At 32.6% G+C, this 20,336-nt stretch overlaps 1 protein-coding gene across 1 annotated transcript; it reads left to right on the top strand.

Moving 5' to 3' along the window:
- Window positions 1–7,586: 7,586 nt before the first annotated feature.
- LOC141712791 (uncharacterized) lies at window positions 7,587–10,326 on the top strand. Its single transcript, XM_074515862.1, has 3 exons — window positions 7,587–7,864; window positions 8,612–8,842; window positions 9,851–10,326. The coding sequence occupies exons 1-3, from the start codon at window positions 7,847–7,849 to the stop codon at window positions 9,896–9,898; spliced, it is 297 nt and encodes a 98-aa protein (XP_074371963.1). The 5' UTR covers window positions 7,587–7,846; the 3' UTR covers window positions 9,899–10,326.
- The last annotated feature ends 10,010 nt before the right edge of the window (window positions 10,327–20,336 follow it).

Raw genomic sequence — 20,336 nt, 5'->3', positions numbered from 1 at the left:
ACGAGACAAGATTTGAATAGATTCAATCTTTGAATATCATTATAAATAATGAAGTTACGAGATACTTCATTAAGTCCCGATATATATATATATATATATTCATATATATCTCCCATACATTTCCTGAAAACCTCTGTCATGTAAAGTATGAACAGAGTTTGAAACATCCAATAAATTTTGGAAAGGAAAAGAATTTTGGCATAAACCCGATATCTTGCTGATCAGGCAAAGATACCAATAAGTAACCTTTTCTACTAGTAGATGGATGAATCCCCCACCGGTCATCACCCTGGCCACATAAGGACCTTGTGCTAGACCGCCACCCGGCCTCTTACGCGTTGATGGACTGCCACCCAGCCACTTACACTTTGATAGACCGTACCCCGGCCTGTCGCTTATGCCGACTCAATTAGATGGGCTTACTTCCTGAACGTTGGGTAAGTAATCAATTCATTTACCAAAACTGCAACCTTGTTGCGAATATAAAATACACCATAGAGCCGGATCCCTCAGGTTTTGAGCGAGTATTTAAATCCCCTTTTTAAAAGGAAGATCTTAAATATAAAAATGAGTTTTGGGATCCGCTCTAACTTTTAAAAATCATTTTGAAGACTCGAAAACACTTTAAAGAGTGTTTGGAGTAATGCTGATTTAATGAAGTAAATCAGTCCCAATATATTTAGAAAATGTCTGAATATTATTATTTAAATAATATTCCCACAAAGAATAATCTTTATACAAATAATTGAAGTAGAAGTTGTAAGACTTATACTTGAAATGGATATTAAATAACCAAAGATATACTTATATGAAATTACTATCTTTATTTGAATAATCGAAAATAAGTTTGATTATTGACACCTTATTCTTTAATAAAATAAAGAATATATTTTAGTAATAAGCGGAGTCATAATACCTCGAATGAATATTATAAATAATATTCATTAAATAAAATAAAGGAGTCATACATCCTCAAATGAATATTCGAAATAATATTCAATAATAAAATAAAGGAGTCATAAGTCCTCGGATGAATATTCGAAATAATATTCAATAATAAAATAAAGGAGTCATAAGTCCTCGGATGAATATTCGAAATAATATTCAATAATAAAATAAAGGAGTCATAAGTCCTCGGATGAATATTCAGTATTTGGATGTGTCATCAGAATTTGACATATCATCAGCATTTGGATGTCATCAGTATTTGAAGACAGTCAGCTTAGAAGATTTGTTTTGTTCCTTGTATTGTGGAGGAGATATCTTTTACGTCTGAGTTATAGGACTTTATCTATTCAGTTGAAGATATGTATCAGTTTCAATTAGCTTTTGATAATGCATATCTTAGATTGTTTAGTTGTAGCTGTGTAGTATATAAACACAGTTTAGGTCATCACATAGTGTATCGATCTCGAGTATCATTCGACCTAGCAGCTCTCAAGAACATCAGTATTTCTTGAGAGGGCTTTGTAACAGTTTTTATCAGAAATATAAAAAGTTGTTATATTTTATTACTTGTTTGAAATATTTATACAATTATATCCAACCCTCCTTAAACAATTGTATCTTTACTGGGCAACAACATGATTTCCAACTCTAACTATTTTGCTTTGGCTCTCCTTATTTAAATTACAGCTCCTTAAAATAATTCGTGTAACATCTTGAGCTGTAATCTATTGTATCTCCAAGTCTTCTAATCTTCTAATCTCCGGGACTTCGTATAAAATATTTTCAATCCTCTCGAGTACAAAAACCACTTAACAGTATTTCTAAAAATAATACTCCATTTTCTTTCACGGATCACCGATGTCTAGTGCAAGGGTATGGTTCACAGATGGCAAGTTTCGCTCTCAGGCCTTCGTATTATACTAGTACAAACCACTATTAAGTCTTCTATCCGATACAAAAAACTTCACTTAGAATCCTTGAGCTCTTCACACTGATCATGATAACTACTTCAAATGACTTCAACCTTATTCCTCCATTTTCTGAACATGTTAATGAACTTCATACGGATCAATGTTGATGTCTTCTTCACTGTAGCTACCAAAACCATCATATATATTCCCAATAAACAGTCTGTACAGATTCTAGTGGAATATAGATTATTTCAAAGTCCTTTGTTCTATGTTGAGTTATCCAAACCAGTATAATTGAGTTATACATACAACTTCAATCTTTCTCAACAACTACTTTGTTCAACCATAATCCAAATAATTTTAACAACCAAAAAAAATCCAAGAAACACATTTACCCCCTCCCCCGTGTTACATTTCTTTACATTCAATATCTAACAAAATGTACTATATGAGTGTGTGGAATCAAGATAAGTGTTCATGACAGAAACAACACATAGCATGTGAAGAAAGTTATTACATTTAGAAGATTTTGGCATGTTAGGCATGTTATGCACATAAAAATTCTTAACATTGTCTATTTTAACCATTCTACACGCATGAGTAAGGTGACTAGTGAAACCATAATTATTACACAACTTCCTAGGGCCATTAGCTCATATCCTGCCATTTATATTCCAGCTTCTCTTAGTCTTGGAAATAAAACCTAGTCCAGCATAAATTGATCAGTGTCATTAGCAACAGATAAAGATTTCTTTTCATTTTGTTTTCTTGAGCTCTCAAGATCCTCAAAAAACATCTCATGATGAATATAAAGATTATCTTTATCAAATGGCTCAACAATAACATTCTTAAATAGAGGCTTTCTAGTTTCTTTAAGAACATGAGGTGTACTGGGGGGATTAACAACTTTATCCTTAGGGTCATCCTCAAATACTCGTTTCTTAGAAGATTTTCTAAGTTCGTCATAGTCTAGACCTATCTCAACTTTTCCACCAACTACTAGATCAGCTATGAGCTTCTTCGGAAGATTAGCAGCATCAGTGAAAGCATGCAATATTTTTTTTTTCTAAATCTGCATTATTGTTTCGAGCTCTTCCTAAGGCTCTTCTTAATCTTAAGCTCTAATTATTGATTTTTCTACTTAAGATTTTCTAAAGTGACATTATCAAGAACTAACTTATCATTTTCAATTTGAAGTTTCTTTAGTTCTTCTAATTCACCTACAGTCTCCTTGGTGCATCTTAGTGTAGTATAAATGTTTTTATAAACTTCTCTTAAGGCAATATATTGCTTGATACATTCCTTAGTCTCGCATTGTACCTTAAATTTATCATAAGAAGATGCATCTTCAAACACTAAGACATTTTGTCTAAAAGCAACATAATGTTCAATTTCACATAGATTATCAACAGGTAAAGCACGAATAGTTGAAAATTGAATCTTGAAGAAGATTCTACCATTGGTGCAAGATTTCCATATTGCTCTTCTTCATCATCGGTGTCATCCTAACTCTTTCCTTCAATTATATAAGATTTTTACCGTTACTTATTCGAACTACCATAATTCCTTTTCTGATCAGCTTTCCCTTTATCCTTTACTTGCGAGGACTTTCTGCATTCAGTGGAAAAGTGTCCAACCTTATCATAATCGTAGCATCTAAACTTGCTTCTGTTGACCATCCCTGTCTTGTAGCCAGACCCTGAATATGAACTTGACTTCTGTCCTCTATAGCTACTTCCAGAACCCTTCTGACCAGTCTTCTTTCTAAATTTGATATTACTGAACATTGCAGCAAAATTGGCCATGTTGGGATTTATACTTTGCAGCTCTTAAATAGTATAATAATCACTTGGATTTCTAGAGTATACTTCGTCATCCATTTCAAGTTTAAAGGGCATTTCAACTTTAGACTTTGGCTTTACAACAGTTATGTCTAGCTCTTTGTAATCACTTGCCACACGCGTAATGGTCTTGACCAATTCAGAATTCTTACTATTAACTGTACTAGCACCATAAATAATTTTCCTTTGTTCTTGCTCCATCTCATGTGTCTTTAATTTACCATACAACTTCTCAAGTATCATGGACTCAAAGTCAGCACGCTCAAGAACGTATGAAGCTTTATTCTCTAAGAGGCAGGTTCAGCATGAACTTTATGTTAACGTCTCTTTGAGGATAATTTTTATTATGTATACCCAACTCAATCAACAATTTATTTAGCCTTTTTAAAACCTGGGTTATACTTTGTCCTGGAAAAGATTTAAAAGTCTCATATTATGAAGTCATCTAGTCGATTTTGCCTGACGTCTCCAGTTCCTTCCATCAGTAATTCTATGGTTTCCCATATGTGCTTTGTACTTTCACAAACCATAATTTGGTGACTCATATCATCATGCATTGAATCCACCAAAATAAGCTATAGGCCTTTATCCAATCTAATCAATTCCTTATCTTTTGCAGTCCATTCAGCTTCAGGATGTAGAACTTGAGTTCCAGCAACAATTGGATGTTCCTTCATTAGCCCATGTCTTTCATTCCTTAAGAAATTCATATATACTGGATTTGAAGTCCAAATATATAAAAGCATCCTTTTCTTCAATAAATTATATCGCGATTTATCGAACTGAGGAACATTAATACTACTAACTTTATGAGAACTCATATTTTCAGATTTGAGAAAATTTCACAATATATCGTCTCAAAATACAACTAACCAGCCAGTCAATAATACCAAAATCCAATCAAGTAAAAACCAACAAACCCAGAATTTGATCTACACTACGAATGCACTCCCAGTCTCCCTACAACCAAAATCAACACAAAACTTGCTAATCTGTATATAGATTAACAAGCTCTAATACTAATTATCAGGTCCAAAAGTTACATACAGAGAATGTAAATGTATCTTCTTTGTTTTAAAACTATTAATGCAACGAAAATTTAAATTTTGAAACAAAATAAACAAACACAAGAGATTTTAAGTAATAATTCTTATATAAAGAAATTAAATCACAAAGGGTTGATTACACCTTTGAATATGAATTCAAAGGTACAAAAGAAAAGAACCAATACAAATATAAGCTATCAATCTAATGTCTTCTTTTATCGCTCTAAAAACCTGTAACTCTTATCAAATGATAAATAATACAATCAGAAAAGCTATAAATGATGAGTGTATCTAATGTATAAGGATTTAATGGCGAGTAATCAATTGGGCATGACCTCTCCTTGTTAAATCAGTATTTTGTGTGCTGAGAATATTTTGCAAGAGATTCGCTTTTTTCAATGTTGGAGAGACCTAATTTCCAATATGCTTCTTTTTGATTATATAAGCTAGTAGTTTGAAGAGAGGGAAAACATGTACGTAGCTTAATATTAACCTAGTATATTGAAGTGACAGCTTGCAATATTGTTGAACTTGCGCATGTATGTTGTTAAACTTCACTTGCGCCTAGGGGGAGTTAATAACAAGCTATTGCCTTAAGAGTTTCATGTCACTTCCTCCATCAAGGCATTTAAAGCCTTCACTTGTGCCTACAAGGTAGTATGGAGGTTACTTGCGCCAACAAGGAATCTATACACCTTCTTTACTTAGATTATAGGATCACTTGCGTCATCAAGCAAATGGACAAGGAGGTACTTGCGCCTAGGAGCAAGATCAAGTCATTTTGCCTTAAAATTTGTAGTTTGTTGCGCCTACAAGGACTAGTGAAGTTTCACTTGCTCCTACTAGCACCTTGGAGGTGTTTTTCCTTAGAAAAAATAAGCTACTTGCGCCTATAAGTGACTAGGAACCCTTTAATTGCGCCTTGAATGATATATGTGCACTTTTAAGATAGTTTTTGATCTCATTTCTTCCCTATTACTCCTACTAGGTCAAGGCCACTCTGGTACTTAGTTTTTGAGCCATACTATAAAATAATTGCGCATACTAGGTAATAGAGTAGCCTTGTTAACTCCTACTACAAGGTAGTGATCACTTTTACTTAGTTTCTGTAGAACGCTTTACCCCTTAAATTGTCACGTGTTTATGTCTTCTCTTCGAGTCTTCGTATGCACCATATAACCTTCATATTCATATACGAATCCTCACTTAACAATATTTCTAGTGATAGTACTGAGTTTCATTTCACGAATCACTGACGCCTAGTGTAATGGTCTGGTTCACAGGCGACTAGTTCCGCTCTCAAGTCTTCGTACTATAATCTTTATAAACCATTGTTAAGTCTTCTACCAGATATAATGAACTTCATATGAAATCCTTTATATCTTCACACTAATCCTAATAAGTGTTTAAAATGACTTCAACCTTGTTCCCCCGTTGCCTAAACATATTAATAAGAGAAAAGAAAGAATTTCATACTTAAAGATTTTAGCAATTAACATAATTTTCTGAGTTGGATGCAAATTAAGAAGATTTGAATTGAAAAATTACATCGGTCAACAATCATGTTATAAAACTACTTTAAAAATCTCTAACAATCAAAATACACTAGTCTCACAGATATTCAGTTTTATAAATTACTACCAATACTAATTTCAAATTATGCAGAGACCAAATGATTAGAACTAAGTTGAGAGTCAAAAGTAAAGAGCAGAGAATGAAAAGTGGAGACTGTTGCTGTATATTCATCGATGCGGCTGCGAGAGAGACAAAAATGTGAGAGTGTATGAACCATTATTTTAGGCTAGATCGTGAAGTCAAAAAATACATATGTTAAAAAATTAATGAGTTGGACTCCCCATGAACTCTATCATAATTTTAATTTATGACTAGACTTATGTAAACGGATTGAATTGGGCGGAGGTTAATTTTTAATAAATTCTGATCCAACCCGACTTATTCTGGTTATCAAAAAAAGAACTTAATTAAATATTAATTTTAAAAAAATTGATTTATTTGAACAAATTAAGAGTTGAATCGATTTTACGTGTTGATCGATTTTTTGTTCCAACTCGTAATGACCAAATTGAAATAAAGTGGCAAATACGATGCCACCGAAATGATTGATGGTACTACAAAGGCAGACTGCTGCAAGTTGTGCAAAGTCACGATAGACCGCTAACTGTTTTATAAAGTTGTATCCTCCGGTTGTAATTAGAAGATAAGAAATTAAATAATAATTAAATTAAAATTAGAATAAAGTAAAATTAATGTAAGAGAGAACGTCCCATACATGAATGAACAAATCAATTATGTGAACGGCCAAACAAATTGACAATGATCGACAAATGTAAGCACTATTCTTCTACTCACTTGGAGATTATGTGATCCGAGTTGTGTTATTTTGGTCGCTGATTTATAGGCACTTAAAATTTACATATGTGATGATGTTTAAATCAAAAGATATTACTCCCTCCATACTCAGAAATAGTATATATAAGAAAATAAGGAAACTTGATGTGTATTTAGGTTCCTTTAAAGTTTAACTTTTTGAATAATTTTTTTAAATAAAAATTTATTATTTAAGATTTAATACAAGAAAAATTAAAAAATAAATTATAAAAATATAATTCATATTTATCATAAAATACGTTGAAAAAAAAACGGTATGCAATTGAATGTGAGGAGTCTCATTTTGAAATATATTTTAATATATATATATATATATATATATATATATATTTTAATTACTTTGATGTGCGGCACAGTGGCTGACAGTTGTTGAAAATTATAAAAGAATGTTTTGATTATGAAATTGAATGGAAGTGATTCTTTAATAGTTTACCTGTAACGAAGATGAGATGAGCAAGAAATGAATAGGTCTACACTACACACACGCTATCTCTGCTGTCATCTTGCTGTACCCCCTTCTTACAGGCATGAGGCAACTGCTGTATATAAACACACAATACTTGCAAGCTACAAAAAAACATAAATTCCCATATTACACAACAAAACACACAATATCCTCCTCCATCTGGGCTGCTTAACAAGTTGCTAGATATCTTTTGATTCTACTACAAAATCTTCTTTAGTTTCATCAATGGCAGATCACAGAGATGTAAGACTCTTCAACTCTCTCTTTATGCGCACACACATATATGCTTTTGTATTGCTTGTTTTTAAGCTTGCAGATTTTGTTAACTTGATTCTTCTTGTGTTTTTTACTTATAATTGTATCCTTAATATATTATGTATATATGTTATAGTGTTATGAAAATTTGAAATGGGCTAAGCTTCTGTTGTGTTTTGGTAAATACTGCAATTCTAAGTCCTGATCTGACTTTAAGTCTGATTTCACTTTATATTTTGCAAATTAAGGCATTAAGAAGCATATATTGCAATTCTGATTCTATCATGTACTCACCTCGTCCCACCCTGTTCTTAGCATTTTTTTTGGCTAAGTAAACTCACACGCAGGGGTCGAACCCTTGACCTCCTCTAGAGGAGGCAAGATTAGCTAAGAAATTGAATGAGATATCCAATTATCCAAGGAAAATGTTAACAATAATATGTTGACAGAGGTATGCCCTTGTTAGCAGCCTAAATGAAATATTTCTGTTCAGGATTAAAAAAGCGAGTCATCACCTAGTATATAACAATTAGACAATTTACAGTATGGTAGCTCCACATGACTATTGTGTATAATGGATTAGGAAATGAAAATTTGTTAACTGATGACATTATAGAAATTGCTAAGTGATAACATTACATTACATTAGATAATTCTTTGGAAAATAGATTTTGATCTTTCGTATGCCGTGCTCTTGCATTTGCTAATGGGAAAAACTTTTCTGATCATTTTTAGAAAAATGGGCCATGGCTATCTGTGCCACAATTTGGGGACTGGGACCTAAAAGGGCAAGTACCAGACTACTCTATGGATTTCTCCAAGATTAGAGAAATGAGGAAACAGAATAAAAGGGATGTATCAAGAGCCAGTCTTGGGAATGAAGAAGAACTCATCTCCTCCACAACCAAACCAAGCTCAGGCCACCAAACTATTCATTATAACTACAATCAGGACCACTCTCCAACTGTAAGATTTCTTGGATTGATCGCTTTAATTTTTATGCTTGTTCATTATTTTAGTCGGAGTTTGGCGGATAATCACTAGGAGAACTTCAGTTTACTTTATACTACTAACATTAAAATGGCCACTGAATAATAATTGTGGTAGTTATTATTTAGGACAGTGGATGATAACTCGGTAAGAATAGGTAATAATCGAAATGGATACATGTTGACAGTGGTAGGACAGAACCGTGGAGAAGAAGCTCATAGTTTTTTAAATCCTGTTTCATGTGGAATTTAATCTTCTACTTTCCGGTGACATGTTCTGAATTATGTTCTTCTAATTGTTTAATTAAACCTATTATGGGTTTGGCAGCAATGCGACTGTATTTTTATAGTAATGCATTGCTACTGATTGATGTTGGTACTAATAGAATATTACTAGAGATAATACTCCATGTGCTTCATAGTTTATACTTCATGGTAGAATCTTTGTTTGCTGATTGATATGGATTATCTTTAATTGCACATGGATGTGCGGTCACCTACTTAAGTAATTTTTCATATTGTAACGGCGTGCACAGGTGTCATGCCCCATGGGAATTTGGATTTAGGTGCTACCCATGCCACTTCCACCGGCAACCAGATTTGTAATAATATGAACTCTTACAGTTTACACCATTCTACTTCTTTTATATCCGATTATGTATGGATTTTATAATCAACTTATGTATTAAGTTTTAGTACTTAAATTGTTCATGCCATAGCAAGGATTAATTACAAATCTAAATTTACATTTTTGTGTTGCACGCATACAAGGATTAACTACCAATATAAGACTTGTATATAAAACATACTATTGGGGCATTTCAGTCGAAGCTAATGGATCCAGTTAACGAAAACTGGAATTACATTCTCATCGAAGACGTGGCCTAACATTTTTGTTATATTTTTGTTGTGTTAAAATTTTTTCTCTCCATTGTCATTGGACAAATATGTAATGCTAACTAGTACAACTGTTTATACCTTGTAGATGAGGAGAAGCATTTTCAGCTACTTCAACTGCTGTATCAAAGCATGAGAGATATATTCAAGAGCAATTTTTTTTATTGTTTTTGAAACAACATCTGTGAGATGAACTTCAATTATCAAGGAAATCTTATCTGTTAGCTATTTCAGTGATTATGTAGATATGTACTAAAACAAGTTCTTTTTTATTGTAAGCAGTTTTTAATTTCCAAGTTCCGAAGCTCTTGCATATATATGGTAAAACAGATAATGTAAATTATCTGAGTAGATTAAGACTCTTCTTTGGGCCTGTTTGAGGTTGTAATAATCTTATTGGTTGGACATGCTAGACTCCTTGAGTGGTAAAGGAAATATGGACTCGATTTGGCTCTAGCCTATCCGTGCTTTTAACGTTTACGACTTGAACTCTGCTTAAACTGGATTAGAGCTTATCTAATACTTATATTTTTGTGTAATACAATGGATTGATTATACTTTTGATTTTCTGTAACAGTAACTAAATTTTGAAATTTGATTATATCTCATGTAACTCAAAAATATTTAAGTACTATCTTAAATCTGTGCAATGCATGGATGCTCATTAAAATTTAAAATTTATAATACTTAAAATTTAATTTATTTAAATCTATAATAACTTTAATAAATTTATATAAATATATAATAATTATAATTTATAATGAAAATTATGAATAAGTTAAGTTCGTAGTTATGGTGCATAAACTCTACTTGGGATTGCTTGTGTCAAAAAAATTGTTGTTAGTAAAAATCAAATAAGTGTTTAGTAGGGGTGCACATAATTCCGGTTTGGATCTGTAATTCACCGAGTCTACTAGTCCAAGATTCGAATCGGACCGAATATATATTCGGTCCGATTTCCGGTCTTTATAATTGAAAGAATCCGGTTTCCAATAGGTCCAGTCCAAAATATGAAAAGTCTGAATGGACATGAATTTATATGTATAAATATTTTACCTTTAGTTAATGTCTTATAAAGTCATTTATAAATATCAAATCACCGTATCATATTTTACTGATCCAAATTAATAGGTAAAAAAATAATATAATAAAATAAATCTACACTACACTTTAAATTACTAAAATTTGTACTTCATGTGATAAAATATTAATATTCATACACTTAAATATTAATATTTACTTTTAAAATATTAAGATATGTAATTAATTTTAAATTTTAATTGTCGTACGAAGTAACAAAACTTTTTACTGTCTATTAATTTGACAGAAAATTCAAAATAAAATTACATAAATAAAAATTGTATATAAATATTAATTAAACCGGTTCAAACTTGTCCGGTCCCAATCTAATCCATATTTTTCCTGTCCGGTCCAGTCTTAAGACCAGAAGGAGTCGGTCCGTAATTTTGAAAAATTCGGTCTTCGGTCTCATCCGAATTGGTCTGATCCAGTTTTTGATCTTTGTGCAGCCCCACTGTTTAGTACGCCCCATGTTTTTAAATAATTGTCATTTGACACACATCTTTTGTAAGAACCGCGAAATTTACGACTATTTTGTGTTGCATTAAATAAAATATTATGTATTTTATTATAATGTAAATTATGGTTGGTCATAAATTTTACATGTTACATGCCTTATATGTTCAATGTGATTTGGGATATTTTTCAGCTATTTTATTAGATGTTGAATGTGTTACATGTAATATGATGTTATCGATATTAAATATTTTTCATGGTTACATGTGTTTACTATTGAGTAAGATTTGGAACATGTTCGTTTAATGCTTAACTTTATTCTCGGGCATTGTGCTTACAGTAAAACACGTTTACATGATTAATTTTTAAGTCAATCGTATATCACCACGTGTCCTATTAAACTGAACGTGACTAAGTTAATGGAGAAAAGTGTTATATAAAATTAATTTTTAATTTTAGATGATACTTTACTTATCTGTGTTATCCTCTCTCCGCTACTTTACCCTTCTCAAAATCGTAAACTCTAAAACCCTAAATACTGTTCGTAATTCTTTCTTGAATAATTAACCATGACTTCACTTGCTGTTTCTAATCCATTTAATTATGGTGGTGCAAAGTTTGTGACTAACAACTATTCAGCTATCCTGTCTAACAACAACGTGAAAGTTGATTTTCACATTTTTCAGGACTTTCTTAGATACATTGAGATTGGGTTCACTCTCACAGCTCCACCCACAATCTCTGGTGACCAGGTGCTTGCTATCTGGAGAACTGGCGTATTTGATGATGGATGAGCTAATGGATCTCCACACCTTGTTTTTGAATTTAACAATACAACAAGGATAGTAACTCCTCAAACTGTACGAGATGTATTGCAGTTACCTACTCATACCTCCTACTCAAGTTTGACAGGTGATATTGAAATGAGGAGATTCTTTACTGAGATTGGCTATGAAACATATTTGAAGAATCTTGGTCAATTAAATAGGAATGGGCTAAGAAAGGAATGTAATTTCTTTTTTGATTGCATCACAAAGGCTTTCAACAACAAATCTTCAAACTTTGATGCCTTGCCCATTATGACACAGCAGATAGTTACAAAGAGAAGAAGATTAGTCAAAGCTTATTACAATCAGCACTTGTTCAAGCTTAAACAGGAAATTGATGAGGAGAAACAGAGTGCATCAAATCTAAATTCTGACATCCAATATACTGCTGAGGCGCTTGTAGAACTGTGTGAAACTCCAGTTATGCAATATCACAAGAGAGCGAGGGAAGTCTCTCATGAGAAAGTAGAAGCTAGTGTCAAGAGGCTGCAAGGGAAAGGATTTTTTCCTGGATCAAGCACACAAGAACCTCTATCTCAAAGGGTACATCAGCTACATTTTCTGATCCAATACCACAAGAACCTGCACCTCAAATGTGGTGCAACAGATATTGAAGCACAAGAGCCTCTGATTGAAACTGCTCAGGAGTCTATTACTGCAATTGTGGAGAAGAGTACGCAAGAACCTGGTTGTCAAAATCATCCAGGAACCCCTGATTCTCCAGCTACACAAGAACCACTGCATCAAAGTTGCAATGCAATCCTTACTCCTGCTGCATTGATTCTTATTATTGATGTTGAAGGCAGAGTTCATCTGTCTCAAATGTCTACTGATATTTTAACAGTACCACAACTGAATGTTCGCACGAAATTTGAATAATCAGATTCACAGAGTATAAGTACTGTTGTTACTTTATCAGCATTTATTTTAAATACTGATTTAGTTCTTTCAGCATTTATTATATGCTTTTTATGATATAAATCCTGTTATTCCCAAACAATCTAACAAAGAATTACAAGTGGGGGGGGGGGTTGAATGTAATTCTGGCCACTTTTTCAATTTTAAGAACTTTTTTACTTTGAATATATAACTGTGTTTGATTTAGCTAAATTGCGGAATGAAAGTATTGAAGAAATCAAACACAAAGTAATCAAATACAAGTATTTAAAAACTTTCTGGTGGATTGAATTTTTCCACCAGAGATATATATTGATTTGAGAACTCTGTGATGCAAGATTTGCACACAGCTGCTTACAAGTTGAACTTTCCAAGAACAGAGAAATTCTTTACAGATACAGCTTTATCTATTTCTCTGGTAATTGTTTTCTAACTTATATTATGTTCTACTTGCTACCCTTGGTTTATATATCACCAAGTTACATGATAAAAAGACAAACAGATAAGACAAAAATTGTAACACACACAAATCCGGGGTCATGAATCCGGGTCGTCACGCCATCCTTCACTCATGTGTAACCTGTATAGAATCAATAATCCAACAGACCCCAATCTCATGCACACACACACACACAAGTTATAGCCTTAGAAATTATGTATAAAATGTAATCTTCTTTTATTACACTCAAATGTACTTTACAGGATCTCAAATAATTATTCATAACCTCTACATGAAGTTACAATAATTATGACTGATATCTTATACCTATCTGATACTCTTGCCCACCTGAGACAAAGATTCCAGGGATTATCCCCATGACTGCAAGCGACTAAGTCCCACACCGGCATACTGGTTATCTGTTATGTTGTGTCATTTAAAAGAAAGCAAGAGTGAGCTACAATGCCCATCATAATAATGTACAGTATGAAATGACTGTATGATAAACTTAAGTAAAACGTCATATATTATAAATATGTTTTATTCAAAAAAATAGTTTTTCTTGGTGGTACATACCTTCTTTTGAAAACAATTCTTTGGTGGATTTATTATCTTGCGAATACCTTAATGGTAAACCTAGCACTTAGGCTTGGGTTACGGTATTGCATCACAATTCCAATTGGAAGAATAGGACATTCGTTGGAGCCACCGCATACGATGATCAGTCGTACTACGGAAATAGTAACCTTTTATACTAGTAGAAGGACGACACCTTCGTATCCCGGTTATCACCCTTTCCGCATTCGGGCTACGTGTCCCATTTTTGGGTATACACATACTTCACAAGTTCCTGAGTACACAGAGTACCTTCGCCTGCGGTACCTTTGGTAGTCCATCTAGTACACATAGTACTAGAGTCTACCTCTCCCTTGTCCTTTAACAAAATTCTATCATATATTGAGAACTCGAACCACATCGAAGTTCCCCCAAGCGTTTCGCTTGTTGATAGAAACAACTTGTTTTATTAGCGTATATATGTATATGTTTACGTACTTCCGAATTTTTCGGAGGAAGTACTAAGGATGTGAGTTGACCGTTGTCAACAGATAAGTAAATAAGGGAGAGTTTCTTTTGAAACTATATTCAAAATATTTAAAATAAGTCGAGATTATATTTTCCGACGATCTGAAATTATTCGAATGATTTTCCGAAAATCAGAAAGTATTTTAAATCAGGTTTTATGATTTTAAACCATAATTAAATCCTTTATAAATAATAAATAATTAAATATTAATCGATAAATAATTAAACCTCGAATGAGTTTACGTTAAAAGAATATTTAAAATAATATTCCTCAACTAATTTATGTCTACGTAATTTAATAATCTTTAATGTTTAATCAGGTTTGAAATAAATAATCGTTGGAGTATACTTCTCCCATAATAAATGAATAGGTATATAATATTTATTATTCGAACAATAAAATATAGTTGAGGGAATACGATCTTTGGAAATCGTTTTAATAAAAGTTTGAGGTATTTAATGTTTCGCAAGTGGACATTAAGTCCCTTGGAATAAAATAAATACGGACTTTTAATGGTCCAAAACATCTCTGGGATGATTCCTGAGTTTATACTTTATAAAAACTGACCGACTCTCGGTCTTATAACTTATATATCACACTCTACTATAGCGTTTGTATTCTTAAATAAAACACCTCCGGAATAATTCCGGGTTTTCATAAAATTATACTGACTGATCCTCGGTCTAAAATATACTCCTCATGTATACAACGCTACTCTCTAGCGTTATCGATTGTAATTCGGTAATATTAATATACCAAAATCATTATCATATCGTATGATATTATATAACATAGTTTGTAAAACATCGTAAATATAGCATCATGTATATATCGACATTATGTAAAAACAAACACAACACAACAATTTTAAAAGGTAGGGTTTGAAAACTTGCCTGGAGTCCAAGACACGTTCCCGACTTCCTCTCGTTCCGGGTTTTCTAATCAACAAACATCATAATCTTAATCAGTTTTCCTACTCTTATCACCAACTTATATTTCTAATAAGTTCAATACTTCATAAATTTCATCATTCGACCAACTCGAAATAAGTATCACTCCTTGGTCGAAACGGACGGTCAAGGTGGTCTTCTAAATTTGACTTTACCGAATATTACTATTACGCGACTCGCACTCCATCATTTTTAATAAATCGTAAAATTAATATTTTAATACGAAACCAACCCGAGGATCTTCTTGAGTGTTTTTAATAGTTATCCTAAAAGTTTCATTTTGATAAAATGAATTTAATTAGGTGAAAAGTATTTCAAAAGTTCGGTCAACTACGTAGATTTACTATTCAAACCGCTTTCACTAAAAAGTTGATATCTCTCAAACCGTTAACTCAATTGACGCACCATTTTTGCGTGCACGATCTAGACAAAATTTAGAACACATCATTTTAAAATAGTTTTCTGGTAACAGGGGTGAAAATCCCGAAGTGGCAGTTTCCTAACAGGGGGTTATTTTTGATATTCGTACTCCGCGCGACCTCGGCTCCGACATTTTTATAAAATTGAAAATTTAATATTTTTACTTGAAATATTTATGGAAGCTAATAAACTCTATTTCTTACTCTCTGTAAAAATTTCATGATTTTTAAATATTTTTAAGTCGTTCATTTATATTTATAAAATTCGTAATTTGTAGCAGTTTAATCGCGTAAATCCCTTTTACTAAAACGGTCATAACTTTTGATCCGTAAATCGGAATCAAGAGATTCAAGCGCCTAAACGATCCTCATAACATTGTCTATCATAATCAAGTCTCACTTTTCAGGAAACTATAGTTTATAAATTCGAGAACTTCTGCAGAAACCTAAGTTGAGTTTTGTTCATTTTAACGAGGTTACGATTACGACTCGAGTTTCGTTTACGTCTTCAATCATTATCCCACCATCAACAATCATCAAATCATCATCTGAACACTAACTCCTTACTTTTTCTTGAAACTTAAAACTTAAAACTTAAACAAAGTTTGGATGAATGTTTATACCTTTCTTGAAGCTTGTTAATACTTAGTAAAGTCCCAAGATCCTTGATGAAGCCTTGGTCTAGCTTTAGGAGCCTTAAACTTTCATGAAAAATCAATAAAACAAGTGTAATAACCCCAAAAATTTTGAACTTTTTATAACCCTTATGAATAGTGATTTTGCTGATTATGCTGAATAAGAAAACTTTCCATGCCACACTTTGTAGAGGTTCTTTTATTGTTATTCTGAGATCTTATTAGTACTCTATATGGTATATAAGTGTATGTAAAGATCGTCAGAATCCAAATTCGAACACTTTGATTTTTCCCGAAAATCCACCAGATACCGAAAGAATTGAGTATAAGGTAACAGGATAAAAAGGATTTAAATTCAAGGATTATAAGAGAGGATCATAAAAGGAATATAATGTATTGAGAAAGGTTAAGGGAACCCAAGTAATAAGATCCCGGGTATGATCCCTCAAACGATAAACGAGATCGAAAGTTAAGCGAACCGTATAACAGATCAGCGATCATTAGCCAAGTAATTAGGAGTTAATCAAAGAGGTTAGTGATGATGATGTAATCACACCAACAAGAGGAAGACAAGTGTGGGAAGATGACATAAGAGGATGACATAAACATGACACAATGGGAAAGAAGTGTTGGTTGATTATAAACCACACAAAATTTACCATGGTTAAAAGGTAATTAAGCAAAACAAAAGGCAAAACAACCAAGCGAAACAGTTCAAATCACAAAACACAAAATTGACTTCATTATCCAACAAGAAGCTCTCGGCCTTTGTCCATTTCAAAGAAAGAAAAAACTCAAATTCAAGTTCCAAGCCTTGTTAATTACTGAGGTAATTATCTAAGGTTCCTTGTAAATAGATATAGATATCCTATAAGTCTAAGCTTCAAATTCCTTCACAATCTCTTCCTATAATTCATGGAAGAAGAGAGTGAATAGTGTTTTTCAAGAACTTGAAATTTTGATCTTGTATTTTTATTTAGATAAAGCTTTAGTAAGGATTTTCCAAGTTTGTTTCAAGCTCATTAGTTACTCCTACTCACAAGGAAGGTATAATATCTTAACCTAGCATTATTATTGAATGTTAAGAGCTTAATATGAGTAGTATAGTTCATGAGAGGCATGATTATTGAATATTTAGAGATTGGTTGGTTTTGTAATGTTTTTGGAGTTATAAATCTTGATGATTAGTTAATGAACTTAAGTAAGCCCTTAGTTCATGATTGAGAAGTAGTATAAATTTGAAATATTGAGTTGTTGGGGCTGTTGTAGTAAAGAATGGATGAATTTTGGTTGTAGTGGTGATTGTGGGTTGAATTGTGAATTGATTGGAATGGTTTAAATTTGGTAATCGCGTAAACATAGTTGTCGTAATACTCGATTTACTTTAGACTGTTTTTGTTCTTAACATCAGGACCCGTGAACTCACTGTTAGGTTTTGACCATTGCCTTGATTAGATATTTCATGTTACGAGCTTCGTTTTGATATGTGGTTTGCTTGAATCCGATGTACGGTTTAGGAGAAACGACCATTTTAAGTAACGGCGTTTCGCGGCCGAACCCTTACCCCTCGCCTTACTTTAAAACCTTGGTTAAGGACCTTAAAGGACTAATTGGGGTATAAAACAATTATGTAAAGTGGATTCGGCAGTTGGTAGGGTACTCGCTAAAGAATCGCCTTAAAATTTCTAATGGTTAATTTATTAAAAATGGTGGAGCCGAGGGTACTCGAGCGACTTAAGTGAATCGTTAAGCGCAAAAGCGAACGTTAGGGTCTAATTGGTTAAAGTATAGATTCATAAGCGACTTTGGTTTAATTCCAACTTATATGATGTTTATAGGTTACCAGACTCGTCCCAGGCCTTTTATCACTCCCAGTCGCTCAGGCAAGTTTTCTACCCGTTATACTGTTGTTGTGATGTATACATGTATATGCATTATCTTGTGATAGATGCATGATGGTTAATTAGTAAATCTTGCGATATATTGGAGCATGCTGATATGGTTTATATGCATGTCGGTTTCGTAATCTTGATATCAATCTGTTGATTTCAATGCTTATAATTGCATAATACCTATGCTAGAGATAAGCAGTAGTTGCGTATACCCTTAGTATAGGGGACCCAAAGACGAACATTTTCTAAAACCGGGAGTCGATGTTCCCGAGTATATTATATATATTTATATATATATATAGATATAGTTTTCAAAAATATTAATCGAATAAGGTTTATTCGATAAATTTATTTTTATTAATGAATATTACTTTGAATATTAATTCGAGGACTTATTACTCGGTTTATTTTATTTAAGGAATATTATTTTGAATATTCATTCGAGGACCTATGACTCGGTTTATTTTATTTAAGGAATAATATCTTGAATATTCATTCGAGGACTTATGACTCTGTTTATTCTATTTAATGAATATTATTTTGAATATTCATTCGAGGACTTATGACTCCGCTTATTTACTAAATAATATTCTTTATTTTATTAAAGAATAATGTTTCGATAATCAAACTTATTTTTGATTATTCAAATAAAGATCGTACTTTCGTATAAGTATATGTTTGGTTATTTAATATTCATTTCAAGTATGAGTTTCAAAACTTCTACTTCAATTATTTTTATAGAGATTATCCTTATGGGAATATTATTTAAATAATAATATTCAGATATTTTCTAATATATCGGGACTGATTTATTTCATTAAATCTGCATTACTCCAAACATTCTTAAAAATATTTTCGAGTCTTCAAAATGATTTTAAAAGTTAGAGTGGATCCCAAAACTCATTTTCAAATTTAAGATCTTCCTTTCGAAGGGGATTTAAATACTCGCTTTTAAATTAAGGGATCCGGCTCTGTGGTGTATTTTATATTCGCAACGAGGTTGCTGTTTTGATTGAATTGATTACTTACCCAACGTTCGGGAAGTAAGTCCACCTAATTGAGTCGGCATAAGCGACAGGCCGGGGTACGGTCTATCAAAGTGTAAGTGGCTGGGTGGCAGCCCATCAACGCGTAAGAGGCCGGGTGGCGGTCCAGCACAAGGTCCTAATGAGGCCAGGGTGATGACCGGTGGAGGATTCATCCATCTACTAGTAGAAAAGGTTACTTAATTGTATCTTTGCCTGATCAGCAAGATATCGGGTTTATGCCAAAATTCTTTTCTTTCCAAATTCATTGGATATTGCAACTCTGTTCATACTTTACATGACAGAGGTTTTCAGGAAATGTATGAGAGATATATATGGATATATATATATATATATATATCGGGACTTAATGAAGTATCTCATAACTTCATTTCATTCAATAATATTTCAAAGATTGAATCTATTTAAGTCTTATCTTGTAGTCTCACCTGTGTGATGACCCTTGAAACTTATTATACCTTGAACGGTGGTAGTTCAAGTAGTATTCGGAAAAGATACAAGTATATTGGAGTATCTTGTAACTTCATCTTTTCAAATTATATCTGGTTAATGATTACCTTATGCATGACAAAGATTTTCACAAAAACGTTGAGACAAGGTTAGATATATGAGATCACCTTGCAACGATATTTTTATACAGTTATAAACTGGAACTCTGTGTATATTATGCATGGAAGAGGACTTCCAAGATTTTGAAAAGTATATATACATATATACTGAATATTTTGCGACTTGGTCGCGATAAGGTATCAAACTTGGTTCATTTTTACTTGATCAAGACTTTCATAAGTACTATGAGGATGCTCACATATTGTAAATCGTTATACATATTATTTCGGTGGGCTTGTT

Source organism: Apium graveolens, chromosome 3, assembly GCF_009905375.1.
Source record: "Apium graveolens cultivar Ventura chromosome 3, ASM990537v1, whole genome shotgun sequence".
Lineage (NCBI taxonomy): Eukaryota > Viridiplantae > Streptophyta > Magnoliopsida > Apiales > Apiaceae > Apium > Apium graveolens.
The sequence above is the reverse complement of the archived record's forward strand: the minus strand, read 5'-3'. Positions and strand labels throughout refer to the sequence as shown.

Excerpts from the sequence above, each read along its gene's own strand:
- LOC141712791 (XM_074515862.1), top strand. Across the intron at positions 8,843-9,850 it reads ATCAGGACCACTCTCCAACT|ATGAGGAGAAGCATTTTCAG; the intron begins GTAAGATTTCTT and ends TATACCTTGTAG.